Source organism: Scomber scombrus, chromosome 1 (assembly GCF_963691925.1).
Source record: "Scomber scombrus chromosome 1, fScoSco1.1, whole genome shotgun sequence".
NCBI lineage: Eukaryota > Metazoa > Chordata > Actinopteri > Scombriformes > Scombridae > Scomber > Scomber scombrus.
The window spans coordinates 2,173,049-2,191,041 of record NC_084970.1 but is presented as its reverse complement, the minus strand read 5'-3'; the positions used below and the strand labels follow the sequence as shown (position 1 = coordinate 2,191,041).

The following is a 17,993-nucleotide window of genomic DNA, read 5'->3' as shown; positions in this document are numbered from 1 at the left end:
CCTTCCCACACCACACATACTGGTGTTCCTATCACCTCACCCCTAAATGAATCACACCAACTATCCTGTTTTTAACAATTTAACAAAATTACTTTACAATAACATATAATCATCACTTTGGGGTCTACAGACCCCCTACTGAGAAAAAATGTTGATGATTACAAAGGAAGTTACATCTGAAGTCACACCTTTAAGATTTTGCTCATTTTTTAATATTCAACATGTTACTGAATACATATATTGCTGTTTTTAATTCTTTGAAATCAATATTTTTTTATATTTAGTAAATAAATCATGACGTGGGCTTATTTGGAGCACACATGAGCTTAAATGGTGTCACAGTACCAATAAACCCTCTTTATTCATCAAATATCTTTATTTTATATTCTATCTACATGAACTAATGAATACATTTTACAATGAGAGATAAATGTTGCTTTATAAGAAATGATCTCTCTTATAAATCATGTCAGTATCCATGAAAAACAGCTGAACACTTACCCTAACAGCTGGAAACATCGGTTAGAACATTAGAAAAGTCATCAAAAAGTCATCAAATGTAATAAGTTACATTACTATGATGAAGTCATTGAAATAGTTACATTACTTATTATATTTTAAATAGAGTAACTAGTAATCTGTTACCTGTAAAGTCCATATTGGCTTTCTTTTGTGCTTATTACCATGTTGAAGTGATTGAAACACAACATGACAAACTCTTATGACTTGCTTTTTAAAACATGACTTTCCATGTTCACAATATGTGCACGCTTCAGTATTAGTGTCAGACGTGCCTCTCATTGAGACCTGACCATAACTGTTCACTGCTTTTACAATGAAATATGAGTCTTTTCCAAGAAACTGCAACAATGTTGTCATTGAGAAACCTGGATAATGACTTCCTATTAATATAGAGAGTGGTTTGAGAGATTATTATATACACTAACAATGGCCAGTGTGCAATTGTCACATGATTCACAGGTTGTTTTGCCGTTTAGAAAACAGTTTTTATGCTCAAGCTTTGACTTCATGATAAAGAAGCTGATATTAATTATGGCTCATTACTGAATGTAATACAGTATGCAGATGATTATTAATGAGCTCTGTCTTTGATCTTACCTGTACATAACTCTGTATTTATTTCTCTGTGTGTGTGTGTGCGTGTGCTCATGGGATGATGTCTCTGCTGGCTGTAGGAACTGAAGCATCTGATCCTGGAGGCAGCGGACGGCTTCCTGTTCGTGGTGGCAGCAGAGACAGGCAGGGTGATATATGTGTCGGACTCTGTGACGCCGGTACTGAACCATCCCCAGGCCGAGTGGTTTGGCAGCACTCTGTATGAACAGGTCCACCCTGATGATGTGGACAAGCTGAGGGAACAGCTCAGCACTTCAGAAAACTCCATGACAGGTAGAATGGCCATTATGTGTTCTACCTTTATTCATTTTATTAGCTAGAGAACTCATTGTAATTCTAACTGTTACTCACATATACAGCTGAGTGTGACCAATTCTGGACTTTTAAAGGTGCTCTGTGTTTTCTAAAGTTTCTGTTTACAACACTGTAACACATTTCTCTGTGAAATGATGGTAAACTACTGGCAGCATGATACTGTTGTTCTACAGTATCACAACTGTAATTGACTTTAAGTGTTCTGTTGTTGAATGTGAGTGTCACAGTGTTACTGTAGCTGACTGCCAGTAATATACAGTATCACAGTGTTGCTACATGAACAGCTGGTTAGCTCCTGGAATCTGCTCCAAGACTGATTTCTGACTTTCTTGTCCTCTACGACTTCCTGTCACCTTCAGAGTTGAGACTACGAGTATAGACTCATTAAACACAGAGCCAGGGTCAGTCCAGACTGCACATTTCAAGAGTGGCTTTTCATTTACATTCCAAATATCAGAAAGCTACCTCTTTAAATGGCTGCTACAGTTTGATAATAAAATATGAAGTCAGCATATCTGTTAGGATTAGAACGTCTCTTATTTCTGGCTGTTGTGAAAAGACGGATCAGGATTTGTATTAACCTAATGATCTATGGAAATGGTAGTTCACAGTATTGAATAGAAAGGTATCAGATAATATTCTGCAGTCAGCACCACTGCAGTGTTGTGCATTTCAGCTGGGTGTGATGTTAGCAGGATACAGCTGATCTCAGCTGGTTACACATCTCCATCTGATGGACAGAATCAGGACTTTTCTGTAAGGAACAGCATTAAATGACCCAGTTAGAAGTGATTGAATACCTTGGTTGTTAATATTGATCAATGTGGATGTGAATGACAATTGTTCAATGATAAACTATGTACATTCCCAGCTGAGAGCCACCAGGTCTCACACTGGTCCTTTACACTCCAGGTCTGCTTGTTTTACATGACCCATATTCTCTTAAAATGAACTGAGCTGATTACTTTCCAGATAATCTTTTGACACCAATTTTATTATTCTACGTTAAAAAATAAAGGAACCAGTACAAAAAAAGTGTTTTTCACCTATTTTGCACCCCCCCCCCCCCCCCCCCAAAAAAAAAAAAAAAATGTAGGTGGAAATTGGTGTGGAGATGCAGCTCAGTATCACGATTACATGAATATAAAGTACCTGAATGTTCGATGTTGTATTATGCTGTCACTGTCTTGTGGCCACACTTGACCTTTCTTTTAGGTGTAGGAAGCAAAGTTTTCATCAGCTTCACTGTGCTAAATCAGAGTGTTGTGGAACCTTGTAAATGTGTTTGAGTCACTTTGTCTTTCACAGATACAGTCCATACAGACTCTGTGGTGTGCAACGCTTCCATCCTCCATAGGTCCCACGTATAATAATGTAGCGCCTCCATCCTCCATAGGTCCCATGTATAATAATGTAACGCCTCCATCCTCCATCAGTCCCACGTATAATAATGTGACGCCTCCATCCTCCATAGATTCCACGTATAATAATGTAACGCCTCCATCCTCCATAGGTCCCACGTATAATAATGTAACGCTTCCATCCTCCATAGGTCCCACGTATAATAATGTAACGCCTCATCCTCCATAGGTCCCACGTATAATAATGTAACGCCTCCATCCTCCATAGGTCCCACGTATAATAATGTAACGCTTCCATCCTCCATAGGTCCCATGTATAATAATGTAATGCCTCCATCCTCCATAGGTCCCACGTATAATAATGTAACGCCTCATCCTCCATAGGTCCCACGTATAGTAATGTAATGCCTCCATCCTCCATAGGTCCCACGTATAATAATGTAACGCCTCCATCCTCCATAGGTCCCACGTATAATAATGTAACGCCTCCATCCTCCATAGGTCCCATGTATAATAATGTAACGCCTCCATCCTCCATAGGTCCCATGTATAATAATGTAACGCCTCCATCCTCCATAGGTCCCATGTATAATAATGTAATGCCTCCGCCTCGTGGCTTACTGTCATGAACTGAACAAACCGAACGGGACGGATTTTTTTAATGAATCATTCACCCCTAATTTTTGCAGTTGCTTTGAAAATGTGTCCCACAGTTTTATAGAAGTGCAGTAATTCATTGTTGGAGTAGCCCTTATAGATGAAATAGTCTAAACTCAGACTCTATGCAGAATTTATGAATTCTGCTTTCCTGTGAAGTGATTTCTCCTTTGTGTTTACTCCACTTCGTATCATTTCTTTTGTGTCTTTACTCAGGGTTAACTCCTACATGATAATTCCAGATGCATGAGGACATTGTGTAATAAGACACTGAGTCCTCACTAGAGGGCAACGTTGTCTTGTTAAATCTCTTTCCCTTCATGATAGTCTGTTGCTTCACAACATCTCCGTCAGTCTGTCCATCTGACCCCAGAAGGCCTTTGAACCGTGCTGAATATCCAGCAGAGCCATGTAATCCACATAAATCACTAATCTCCATCAAGAGCTGTGACAGATGAAAATACACACATGAGCATGCACACATTCACAAGCACACGCACAGCCTTTGAAGTCTCAGCATTTCTCAGAGTTAAATTTCACTCAGTGGATTGTGTGGAACTAAAGCAGTTGGTCTTGAGGCTCCCTCTCCTTCTTTTGCTGCTCACTGTTTGAACTTTGTTGTGTGACTGTAGCAGGACTGCATGTTTGTCCAGCTCGCTGATGTGGAAGGACTAAATGACATTAAGCAGCTAGATGTGGAACAAGTGATTGTTTCCTGCATACCAGTTGTTGCTGTCTGTAGTTCAGCGTGGTGGGAATAATATTTAAGTGATGCGCTGAGTACTTTGGAATCTATTTCATTTTAGCTCAGAGACATTAAGACTGTTGATCTTGTGGTCACGGGCATCATTCTTGAAGTTTTTGGCCGTTAAGAACGTTCAGTATTTTCTACTGAGGCTGCTAAATGTGGGTCCTGCTTGTATTTTTTTGGGGGGGGGGGGTAATGTGAAGTACATTAAAGACTGCTGTGAGACTCTAAAACTGATGGCTGAATCCAAATGTCTGGACTTTGGCTCTCAATTGTCCTACGTTTTATTTTCAAAGACAAGACAATTTTTTTCTTTTCAGGTTTGATTTTGAAGTAAATTGATGCAATGAGGTCTTCATGTTTCACATACACATAATACACATAAGCTTTTTATCAAGAAAACCAAAAAGTCTGACCACCTACAAAACAAGGATCCTCATCTGATATGATTAGAATATTAGAATAGTTAAGATAATTACAGGAAAGGGATCAACCTTTATCCAAATGACTTGAATTGGAGCATGTTTACATGACTGTGACAGTAAACATATCACAGTATAGAATAGAATAGTAAAGAATAGTATAGAATAGAATAAATAAAAATAGACAATAATCATCAATCAACAATCATCCCAAATCAATAAATATATAAACAAAGCATTTAAGAGCAGCTCAAAAGCAGCACGTTTGAGTTAGATTGTAATAAAATGATGTTCAATACAGTTCATGACAGAATAGTGGGGCAGTATGTATGGGATCCAGGTCCAAAGGGTGGAGGTTTGGATTCAACCTGAGCTTCTTTTTGTGGATTTGTAGACCAGAATGTCAAATTGATATCAGTCTCGTGTTTGAGCTTTCAGTGTGATTAGCTTATCTTTGCATACAGATTGAAAGAAGGGAGGGGCAGCTAGCTCTACACCACTAAACCACTCTCAGTAATGATGAAATCCCAACCGAAATGTAAAAAGGAGAATGTATGGATTTATGAAGAATCATGTGCTGGAACAACAGGGTATTAATAGTCTGGTGCTTGTGTGCAGTGTCTCCAGCCATAGTGTGTGCTATAGTGCTAAGTAGGCTCCAGTAGGCTACGTGGCAACAAGACTCCAAGATGCTCCAGCACACAACTGAGAATTTTTTTGAACAGATGGAAAGACACGGATCATTTTTTTCTTGAAAATATATGATCAGGTACATGGTAGGGACTGGGAGGTAGGTGTGGTGTGATGGAGCGATATAGCTCCTGTTATAGGCCTGTATGCTTATTGTCAATCGTATCGTCTCCAGTCCCGCTTACTATGTGGCACGCTGACTTTCTCTCAATGCTCTGTCATATTACTTGTGGTCAAAATATCATTACAACAGTAAGGAACAACATTACAGCCAATAATAATAAAAAACGACTCCATTTATATAGTAGATAGTGGTAGTTTCATGTCACACTTGAAGTGATTTACACTTTAACGGCAACATTGTATGCACACTGAGATATGTAGAGCAGGTACACAGATACAGGCAGCACAAAGGAGTGTGAAAGATTCAATAAAGACTGTTTGAAGTCTGTAAAGCAGAGGCAACCTGTCTTACATTCCCACACTGCATTCTAACTGAAGAAGGTAAGAAGATTCACCTGTCATTAGTTCTTCTGTCATAGTGACAAAATATCAGATTGCTGAAAGTATGACATGAAGTATATAATAGTTGGCTATGATATTGTGCATGTTAGGGTTTACACAATGAGTATGCTGATAAATGGGCTTGAGAGTAAAACAAAGCTTTATAAAATCACTGTAATCCATTTTTGTCACCACGACTAAGTCATTAGAGAGAGAGAGAGAGAGAGAGAGAGAGAGAGATAAATGGGCTTGTTTTGTATGTTTTTTGGGGAAACAGTTGATGATGTAATCCCATCTGTTATGTGTTTACTGTGGTCATCAGCTTATTTTCCTCTGTCTACATCTGCGTGAATGAACACTATCACCGTCATGTGCGAGGTTCCAGTCAGCTTCATATTTGTGAAATGCTGCGAATTCCTTTTCCATCTGGAAGGGATCAGTCCTGTTCTAAATGTGATGGAGCCTGATTCTACTGCTTAAAGTAACAAAATGAAGCTGTGGGGTTCCACCTTCCCTTTTTTCTGCCACCCTGTACAAACTCAACCTCAGCCCCAGTGAACCACAGCACCTAAACCATGTGCTCAAGGAACACAGAGGTCTTTGAAGTGGTTTCATGGTTCTTAAAAGAACTTCTACTGGGTCCCTTGGCCAAATCATGGGAATGTTATTTTGCCAATGCATTGAGTGATAAACTAATACAATAATAGGTTGCATTGTCACCACCTCCTTATGAAAGTTGAAACTGTTCTGAAATGTGAACAGCAGTTCCAGGCTTCGTGAGTCTGAACTGTGTGTATTGTTGAGAGCTTTGGACCAGCTTTGCTCTGGCAGCTCCAGCTGTCTCTTTGGGATTTCACAGGAATTTCCATCTTTTCATCTTAGTTGCAATGCCGGTAAATAGAATTTGTTGTGGAAATGAATTTGCACTTAGAACATGCACTTGGATGTTAGTCACAGTCTGATAAATGAGGCCAATAAGAGCCTTTTATAGAATAATACTGCTACACCTCACTCTGAAGTCAATTGAATTGGATATTTTAATAAAATGAGTACAGGGAACAATGTTTTCCAAACCACAAGTTGATGACAGTGAAATAACAGTGAAATAACAGTGAAATAACAGTGAAATAACAGTGTAATAACTTGGCTGTGTTGTTTGTATGTTAACAGGACGGATTCTGGACCTGAAGACAGGAACAGTGAAGAAAGAGGGACAGCAGTCCTCCATGAGAATGTGCATGGGCTCCCGACGCTCTTTCATCTGCCGCATGAGGTATGTGTTTGTGTGTGTGTGTGTGTGTGTGTGTGTGTGTGTGTGTGTGTGTGTGTGTGTGTACTAGGTATTCCTAATGTTGTGGGGACTTAAATCTGTTCACACAGTTATGTTATGGGGACCCGCCTGTCTTATGGGGACAAAAAGCAAGTCCCCTTAAGGTAAATGATTTATTTTAGGGTGAAGACTTGATTTAAAGTAAATATAAGTTTAGGGTTATGTTAAGTTTAGGATAAGGGTTAAGATTAGGCATGTAGTGGTTATGGTTACGGTTAGGATAAGTGTCCAGTAAATGAATGTAAGTCAATGTAATGTCCCCTGAAGTGATGGAAACATGGTGTGTGTGTGTGTGTGTGTGTGTGTGTGTGTGTGTGTGTGTGTGTGTGTGTGTGTGTGTGTTGTATTATTGATTTGGTTTTCATTCTTTAAGCACTCCATCCCCTACTGAGCCATTTCCACTTATGAAAAAGTCTCATATTGTCACACCACTGTACTTTCTGAGAATTTTACAATATTTTAGCCTTAAACCTTTTAGATGAGGAATTTTTCTAGTCACACAATTAAGTCACATAGTTGTAAACTAGTTTTCATTTTCTATTTTTCCTTTTCATTGTATTTCACTTGTCACACACTCTGAAAGTATGTTGTATGTTGGTGGAGCCTGCACTGTGTCATCAGTAGATTTAGATACTGATTCAGGAAAATCTAATTAGATGCGCCTTAAATGAAGCATATTGAAATGATATAGAGCCGCTAATATTAAATCAGTAGTGCATAGGAATCCATTCACATGTAAGCAAGCTGAGATGTTGCACAGCAGGGGTTGATGTAATGGGACAGAATGACAGTCATTAGACTTTTACACAGATGTGAATGACTCTTTTCTTTCTTTTGGCTGCTGCCTACACAACACACCCCTGCTGTCCCGCTGAGCACTTTCTAATCAGCCCCGCAGACACTCTTACAATAGTGTTTCATATGTGATGGATTGTGCTATTATTCCAACAATTAATCTTAATATGCAGGTTTGTGTCTGAGGCAGAGGAGGAAACTAGATGGAAGATATTAATAAAGTAGGGTTGAGTAATAACCAAAATTAATAATAAGAATATTTTTCTGTATATGAAACATAATAAAATCCATAACAGCTATATTAATGTTCAGTTCATTGAACTTTCCCCACTGTTATGCATTACATCAGACAAAATCCCTCACACTTATACAATGAATATGTTACTTACACATTTAATCAGTTTTAATAGATATTTTGCATGGAAATGATGACACAGCATTATCTCTTTCCCACTGCAGGATGTTACTAACCTTTAACCTGAACTTTAAAAACCTCGTGAGGATTCGGTACAATGTTCTCTTACGTGTTTCCACTGAATTTTACAACCTGGGATGTTATAATATCATGTTTTATAGGAATGTGAATATAGTGTCCGATCTTCTTTCACATGAACATGAGATGCAAGTTTATAACGCCACGGGTGAATCTTTCATAAGCTGGTCGGTGGCACGAATCCATATCCAGCATGTGGAGCTGCTGTATAGTTGTACTGTTTGCACCACTGCGTGTGTTGTTTTATCTTTAATTAGTTTCTGCTATGTCTGGCTGTGTTATACCTCTGCATTTCTGTGAGAAAAGCGATATTGTTTGACTAACAGCACTACTCCTGCCAACCCCTGAAAGTACCTGGAACTTGTATTTGGTAACTCCAAAGTGGAGAAACAGTGGGCACAAAACCAGAAACAGAGACAGTGACTAGAATGTTTATTTCTTTACTGCAGTGGAAAATAGCTATATGAATATATTAACACAGTACCACTGAAAGTCCCTAAAAAAGAATTATACTCATGGCCCAGCCCAAGTAAAACACTAAAGCTTCAGCCTGCTGTTAGAGGAAGATGAACTGTTGAAGACACTGTATCAGGTTTAGGAGCTGGAAGAAGAGAATTGGAAGAATTTGTTGTGTGTATGAAATCGATAAAAGGAGAATATGATACTAACACATAACACTAGAGGCTGAAAAAATGTCTTCCCATCTCCTTTATTTGGAAAGAGATGAAGAGAGAAATGAATTATACTTCAAATGCATGCAGTCTGTCAAAGTCTGTGGAAGAGGGATGTATAGTGTTTAAATTGAAAGAGGTGAAATATATATATATGTTTATATACACTCTCCTGCCTCTAATCTATTCATTCATTGTTTTTTTACACATTTTAATTTGGCTTGAGGCCGTTTATAATTGGACAGTGTTTACTTGCTACCATTCCTGTCCTGTGGATATCTACAGTGGATGGACCACTGCCTTAGCATGCAGCTTCATGCATTTTTAGTTTCCCCTGAAGTAGCTTTAAGATTAGTCTGACTGACAAAATCATGTTATTGCAGCTTTTCATTTGAGCTGTATAATGTTTCAACAGAATGAAATACTCATGATCTTCCTCAGTAGAAGGATGTTTCCCATTGTCATGGAATTGATTGATATTGGGTGTTTCCACCACAGAGACTTTCCCTTCACCATTAACCGTTTGAGGAACCTTTTGGTCTTCTTATGTTCATTGTTGACAGATTGTTTTGTTGCTACGGTCAAGAATGAATTCAGTCTTTTACATACAAATTTCCATAAATTTCAACCAGACATATTTGGAAGCTTGTGGATCCACACTTTAACTACTTTTGTTCTTCAAATCTTTAATATTCTTCTTCCTGTAGGTTTTTTGCAAGCTTTCTTCTTTTCCATACTGAGTGACAGAAACCATTCAAATATTTAAAAAAGGGTTAAAAAAGGGTAACATAATAAAACATGAGACCGATAGCAATTTCTGGGATGATGCCAATTAGATTGAGTAGCCTATTTATGCCGCAAAAAAATTCCACCGTTTTGGATTTTTTGGTAAAAATAACTCATCTAATCTTCACCAAACTTGTTGTCTTTGATAAAATGAAATTTAGTACACAACACACTGAATCATGGTGCCTACTTTGTGGTCATTAGTAAAACACCACCATACTGCCTATTAACCGTCATATCTCTTGAATGCTATATACTCTTTCTAGTTTTAAATGAAAGCGTAGTTTGAACAAAGCTTGGTTTCACAGCATGAGTTGGTAGATTGAAATTCATAGTTTTGCTGTCCATGATATCATGATTATATGTATTGATTGTTCAATCAGCAACAGATGGCTTTATTTCTTCAGTCCAATATTAAAGTTACTCGTCTTTCGTCTATGACACATACTGGAATTGATTTCGTGCTAATGTGCTGGACAGCAGAGCTATTGCTCTGTGACACTAGTCTTGAATCTAGACAGCTGTGACATTCTGCATACACTAAGCACCTTATTACCACACAGCAATAGTACAATGTATGACTCATACCTGCTTTTTAAATTGAGATGTTCATGGACCCATAACCTATTTCACACCGTATGAACTAGAGCATGTGCCTTTTCACCCTGATGTAATGGCATTAATATTTCTACTCTCCACAGCTTGTTAGGTCAGATAATTGATACTTTCAAACTTGATGATTAGAGGTGACAGGCTTGCATTCTATATTCTAATAATTAGTGCTGTCTGTTGGACATCGCTCCATTTCCACTTCATAGCTTCTGACCTCTAAGAAACCCTGTTTTTAGCTGAATTAGTCTGTTTGTGTTCTAAGTCACACACTTTGCCACATAGCCCTCATTACTCACTGGCTACAAACTGCATCAAAGCAGCCTGGAAGAGATTGTTTAACTCAACAAAATAACACACCTTTTCCTAATTTTCTCTGAAAGACTGTGGTTTGGTGAGTGTCAGAGAGTTTAGAACCATCAGGGGCTGCTGTTGCCTTGTTTTGTCTGGATCTGCCTCAAAGAAGTCGCACGAGAGCCACAGTGTGTTATGTTGTTAGGAATCTGTTGGACCGGCATGTTCTTCAGTTCTGTTGCTATTTCAGTTTGTGCATAATTCAAACAACATGCTGCCAGAACTGAAAGAGACTGCAAGCAAAGAGTGAAACATAACCACTTCTGTGACACATACATAAACATGACTGAGAAGAGCACAGCGTGATCTGCAGGCGAACATTTCAGGGAAGACATTATGAGATCCAGACAGGCTTATGTAAGAACGCTCTTTCTACTGAAAAACACCTGCTGACTATACTGCCGGCCACCAGGAAACTCCATTGGAGCCGGAGCCTGTCTCTACTCTTCAAACTGTAGTCTGCAACATATTGGACTCAGGCTTCATTCAGCCCCACTGTGCTGATGTAGTTTAGAAACAGGAAGGGTAGATTTCACCGTTCATGTTGAACTTAGAACCTGACCAATAACAGAGTTTTGGGGCAGATGCCGAAACAATTCCGATATTGATATATCAGCTGATATATGCTTATAAAATATGACTACACATGTTTTACAACGACCCATCAATCACTTGTGACAAAGATATGTAATGGAGACATATTTTGCAGTTTGGGAATTAACTTATTAACTTATTTTACTATTTACTTACTTATCTTACTTCAGCTTATTTTATAAAGTGACATCAGTAAACAACAAGAGTAAACTTCACTGATAATGTATTATTACCGATAGCAACAAAGTAGTACAGTGTGCCTTTTAACAGGTGCAAGACACCTGATAATTCTTTTTTTAAATTTTTTTAATAATTATTTAATCCTTTTGTCTATAAAATACCAGACAATTCTGGAAAATGCCCATCAGAGATTTTTCAAAGTGTAAGGTTACATTGTCAAATGATTATGTCCTTATGCTAATATAGAAAGAGTGTATGAACATTCATTCCTAGTTTGATATTAGACTACACATGCGAGTGAAGCTGGCAAGCAGCAGGAAAAAGTAGGAAACACACAAAGCATTACACACTGTACTGTTCATTTGTATTGCATTATCTGTTGAGTTACTGTGTGGAGGAAACCTTACAAACAATATAGACTATAGCAAATATGAGCCATGAAGATAGTAAACAATGTAGTGAAGACACCAACATGTACTTAAAGTCATATACTTTGAAGTTCATGGATCTGGTAGAAATTGATACAAGGAAGAATTTACTAGGTAATATATACATACTGTTCTTCCACAGAGAGAGGGGTTGTCATTTGAGAGGAAAGTTTCATTTAAAGAAACTGTGGGGTGAATTTGTGGAGTGGACTGGATGTTTGTGTTGTACATGGAATTAGAATAGTTCTCTCTTAAATGTAAATATATGTTTATTGATTAGTAGGTGAGAAATGAATGAAAAATGAAATGCATACCCTGCTTTATCGTCACATATAAAATCAGGGAGGCCAAAATGTCCCAAATGAACATCATACTGCATTGAAGAAGGCTTTAAACTAGCGATTGAGACCATAAACACATTTTGAAAACATTTACTGAGGTTAGAAATCAAGTGAGAAGTTGGTGAATTCTCCATTGACTTGTATAGAGACGGAAGTCCTTTTGACACCAAAACGGTTGCCCCCTGGTGGCCTTTTGATAGAATGCAGTTTTAAGTTACTTCCGCGTTCGCATCATTTCAGAGGACCAGAACTCCCCGCCTGGTTAGTATGTCACATGGATGCTTCTGCAGTGTAACATGTCTTGTGTTGTGTGTGTACAGGTGTGGCAGTGCTCCTCTGGATCACATCTCCTTAAACCGTCTGTCTAACATGAGGAAGAGATACAGGTACGTGATCTATCACTCCCGTCTTCATTTCTGACCACGCTGCATGAATCCATCTTCTTCTCCTTCTGTTCACAAGCCAAACACGTTTTTTTAACACCCAAGTAAAAAGTTCATGTATCATGTCTTTGTTCTTTTTTTATCCTTTAACAATGTAATATCAAAAATTCAAATTAGTGATGAGTCAAGCTTTTGTTAGATAACCTGGCTAGCACAGTCACTCATGCTGAGGTTGTCCTACCTCTGCCCTAGAAACTGTGTTAATATCATCAGTACCTTTATAGATGAATCCAGACTGCAGCAAATGAATAGTGCAGGACAGACAAGGCTCACAGAGCAGCAATTCACAGGTTCATAGTGATAAATAATGTCATTCACACACCAGATAAAATGTATCATTTATATTATTGTATATGTACTGTAAATCTGATAATGATTGCAGTAATTAGTGAAACCTCTAAACTATGCATAACAATCTGAATATCCAGCAAAACACTAAATAAAACTGAAATAAGAGTTACAATTGAACATCCTGAACTCTCCTCCGGCTCTGTCAGAATGTATAAAAATGTTCTATTTGAAATGAAAGTTATAAGAAAATGTTGTTTCAATTCATCATTCACAGAGATGGTATCATACACATATGAAATACGTTGTTAAAACCATCATGTAATGTCATTTTTTCTGTTCTCCAGCAGTGTCAAAGTTGCCATTCCTGCACCAGATGTCAAATATCATTTTTCTTTTTCTTCTTTTCTTAATGACCCTGACATGTTTGAATTGAATTGAATTGTGTGTGTGTGTGTGTGTGTGTGTGTGTGTGTGTCTGTGTGTGTGTGTGTGTGTGTGTGTGTGCGTGTGCGTGTGCGTGTGTGTTGGACAGGAATGGCCTTGGACCATCAAAAGAAGGAGAGGCTCAGTACTCTGTGGTGCACTGCACTGGCTACATCAAAGCCTGGCCCCCCGCAGGTAAACACACACACAAACACACACACACACACACACACACACACACACACACACACACACACACACACACACACACACACACTCATACATGTCCTTAACTCTGTGCTCTGGTATCTACTCCTTCTCAACCTAAACGTAACCTGTAAATGTGGCCTGGTCTAACTTAGAGCAGTTGCGTGTTGTGCACAGCTCTGCATGGTTGTGGTTTCACATCCAGGGTGTGACAGCAGTGTTTTTTAAAGACAGTGCTGCATCCTGTGTGTCAGTGTTCTGACACAGTGCAAAGCAAATATTTCATCTCTTTGCCTTTGTGTGAATTTGACTGCAGGAGTGTTTTTGCAGTCAGTCCTCTGGCTGATGAATGTCCCAGCTGACAGTATGGATGTTTGCTTTAACAACAAGCCTGTGTGTGGAGTGTGTCTCTTCTACCAGGAACTTCCCAGGAATACCAGGTGTTCCTCTTACTCAATTCCAGATTCTCTTCTTTCTGCATCCGTCCCAGGAAGTGGAGTCACACAGCTCAGCATAACTGTACAACTTAAGTTGAAACATCTTGAGCTTGTTGCATTTGTGCTGCCACTGAATATGACTTAATGTTGTGAAATGGTACTGCCAGGGAGCATTCCCCTAATTTGTTATGGAGTGAAACCGGAGTGGATTTTCTTCCAACGTGGAACAGCGAGAGAGTGGGGAGCAATACTGATACTGTTAAACTGTGATAAAAATATCAAAGTATAATTCATTCAATCCTCCACACACACCGTCCTGCTCACCAGAGCACCAAATATAGATTCATTCTGTCGCTGCTGAAATTCTCACCTCAACAAATACACTTTTTCCTCCTGTTTGAGTAACGTTTGCAAAAGCTGCAGTAACCAGCTATATATGAGTCTTTTTTAAATGAAACTATACATGTATGTGTTTCTATGGTTTTGGTTTTGCCTTTCAGGAATCAAGGTTCATTTGTATTGTTATCATACAATGCAGGATTGCAGAGTAAAAATTCAGTCATAGCCCCTACACACCACACATATAGACAATGTTATTTATACATACTAAAATATTTTCAATTAGAAATGAAGAAAACAATCAAACTATATAACTGAAGTAGCAATAAAGATGAAAGTAGGTACCTCATCTCACTAATATCACTGATGCTCAGTTGATGCTACCAGTGATATCTATGCAGTTGATGCATCATTTGTCCAATCTGTTCTTTATCCTGTCTGTATTTAGTCTTAAAGGGTTTTAGATGATATATGTAACTTCTCATACCTATAAAGCAAATATCAGCTTCATACCATCTATCAGTATGACCCTAGTATGAGCTTATACTGGACACATCAGGTAGAGAACAAACAAGGCCTCAGATGCACTCTCTAACCTCAACACACACACACACACATACATACCATATGTGTGTTGAAATCATTGACACATGCTTCACTTCCTCGCACTAAAAATACTCCCTTGGAATGTTCTGGACACAATGCTTCTGGCAAACAGTCCTCAGAACACACACATGCTCAGAAAGAGCAGATGGGTAACAGAATGCTGTAGACATCGGTCAATAGAGCCAGTGGAACAAGTGCAGCCTCATTATTCAATCAAGGGGAGCAAAGTTCTGTTTTTTTTTGTATTTTTAAAAAGATACATATCATAAAGCCCTGTGGTCATATTTAAGCAGCTTATGTCAATGATCATTTTCAGCAACTGACAAAAACAAGTAATAAAAAAAATGAGGCTATTTTGGACCCTTTGAGTTGGTTCAGTTAAACTCATCACTGATCATTTGCCACAGCAGGTTTTGGCTGCCAATCATAATCTGTCAGTCCACACAGGAGTCTGACACTGTGATCATTGACTGAAAACTGAACACAGGAAAAGATAGAGTAGTATATGTTGAATATACCTGCTTGGCCTACTTTAAATCCTACCGTAACCCTAAGGTACTAACCCTCTCCTCTTCCACTCTGCTATTCTATTGATTTCAATCTTGCTGACTGCTGGTGACTATAACTGTAGAGATCATTCACAATGAAGGTTTTTTACTGTAAAAACAGCTACAGGAAGTGTTTGGATTAAATATTAAAACAAAATAACTTGTTACATCAGCACTTCAAAAAGTAGATACTACCAGTACCTGCAGTTCAACTAGTATTCACCACATTATGGTTGCTTAATGTAGTAAGTAATGACATGAAGAAAAAAATTATACCTGGATTCTAAATTAATCACACTTCCCAGCTTCAGTTGTGAAAATGCCACAACAACACACAACCATGTAGTTTTAGAACAAGACGAAGTGAGCCATCACAGTGTTCAACAGCACTGTAATTAAAGCTGGCTGACATTCACTGTATGATTTAGCAGGACTTTATATTTGACTTAGAACAACGCAAACAGTAGAATAGTTACTATGGGAGAAATGTTGTTATGATTTGTCATTCTGTTATATTCCCCCCCCCTCTCTTCTACTGAATGATTAATATTACACAAAGAACAGACAGTTTGAATGAAATGTCAGCAGAGTCTCGTATTGTGGCTAAAAATCAATCTTGTATTGTGGAGGCTTAATGTTGAAAACATGACTAGTAAATCATTGCAGAGGAGCAGTGGCCGTGTCTGCCAGTACATTATTTCTCACTGCTGCAAAGTTCAAGCAGCAAATGGAAAAATAATTGTTTACACTTTATGAGAAAAAGTCTATTAAACGAGACTCAACGGCCTCATTGTTTCACACTCTCCTCTTTCTCTCTTTCCTCAGGTATGACGATACCAGATGAAGACACAGATACAACTCCGACTGCGAAATACTGCCTCGTGGCCATCGGAAGATTGCAGGTTTGTTTATCGGCACAGTCGATGATTTATCACTATGTATTAGTGTGTGTGTGGGTGTGTGTACTGTCACTTACAATGGATTCTAATTATTTTCATATCGTAGTAATAATACGGTCTCGCAAATTGAGGACTGACCTCCATACATGGATGGTACATGTGTATAACCAGCGTAGACATTGGGTTATTTCACCATGTTGCCATCCTCAAAGTAAAGCAAAGAAAGGTCAACACATGAAAAACAAAAAACAAAACAATGGAAATCAATCAATCAAATGTGTACACACGACACAATGTACTAACACTAACTCACACATGGATGGTTGTGCTGGAAGAATCTGTTTTTTATAGAACATTGCAGATCAAAAGCAGGCTGCTAACCACCCAACAACTGGAGGCAAACCATACTTATGTTTTCTAGAGTTGTTTTTTTCTTGGTTATGTTGTATTTGTGCTTCCATCACATGCTGCTGGTTACAGATCTGAAAAAAGTACATTTGCTGCAGGAGTACTTTGAGGTTTTTTCTATGGATGTTGTAACGTTGCAATCTACTATGATTAAACACTAGATTAACTGAGCCACAGCAGCAAAACATAAGTACGGATGCTGTGTTTTCCACAATGTTCTGTTCCTAATCTCATTGTCTGCAGGTCCACTTAAACTCTTTTACAATTTGCAGCTGGCACTTTGCCTGTGTTGACAGGCACAGCCCAAATCAAGGGTATCATTCCATTCAGTTGTCTGGTGCCAGCGGTTAACAGAATCTCCACTATCTTTTTGTGTGAAAAAACAGATGTTGCTGTACTTATGCTCCAACTCTCCATTCCTTTAATACTTTAATTGATCTGCTTGTCCCCCCCCTCCCTCCACTCAGGTGACCAGCTCTCCAGTCTCTATGGATATGAACGGCCTGTCGGTGCCCACAGAGTTCCTGTCACGTCACAACTCTGATGGTGTCATCACTTTCGTCGACCCGCGTTGCATCAACGTCATTGGTTATCAGCCTCAGGTGAGCTAAGAGGATTATGGAGACTTTGTACTGTCGCTGTCATGAAAATTCATAATTCATAATAATTCTCTTCTGACACAAATACAGTTTTCATTCACTAATTAAATCAAATTATTAAATCTAATTATTTCTACCATCAATGAGACGCAACACTGCAGCAGTGGTGATTATGGGATGGAAACTGAATGTCAGATATAAATGTGAGATGATCTTTCTTTGACTTGTTGCCAGCGACTTGTTAGAAAGATTAAATGAGACATTTTGCATGAACATACCTGGACTTGAGAGTTGAAATCTATATTTTGTACGATTCATTTATTTTTTTAAAATTATTTGTTAAACTGGTTACATGATATATTTATGACACTCAACATG

The 17,993-nt window shown here is 38.4% G+C and overlaps 1 protein-coding gene across 1 annotated transcript in view; it reads left to right on the top strand.

Moving 5' to 3' along the window:
- arnt2 (aryl-hydrocarbon receptor nuclear translocator 2) overlaps positions 1-17,993 on the top strand; it is a 69,770-nt gene that overhangs the window by 21,620 nt on the left and 30,157 nt on the right. The window contains exons 5-10 of the mRNA XM_062419117.1: positions 1,197-1,410; positions 7,005-7,107; positions 12,736-12,801; positions 13,682-13,767; positions 16,535-16,611; positions 17,484-17,618. Coding sequence (XP_062275101.1) covers positions 1,197-1,410; positions 7,005-7,107; positions 12,736-12,801; positions 13,682-13,767; positions 16,535-16,611; positions 17,484-17,618 — 681 coding nt within the window. The remainder of the gene's footprint in view (positions 1-1,196; positions 1,411-7,004; positions 7,108-12,735; positions 12,802-13,681; positions 13,768-16,534; positions 16,612-17,483; positions 17,619-17,993) is intronic.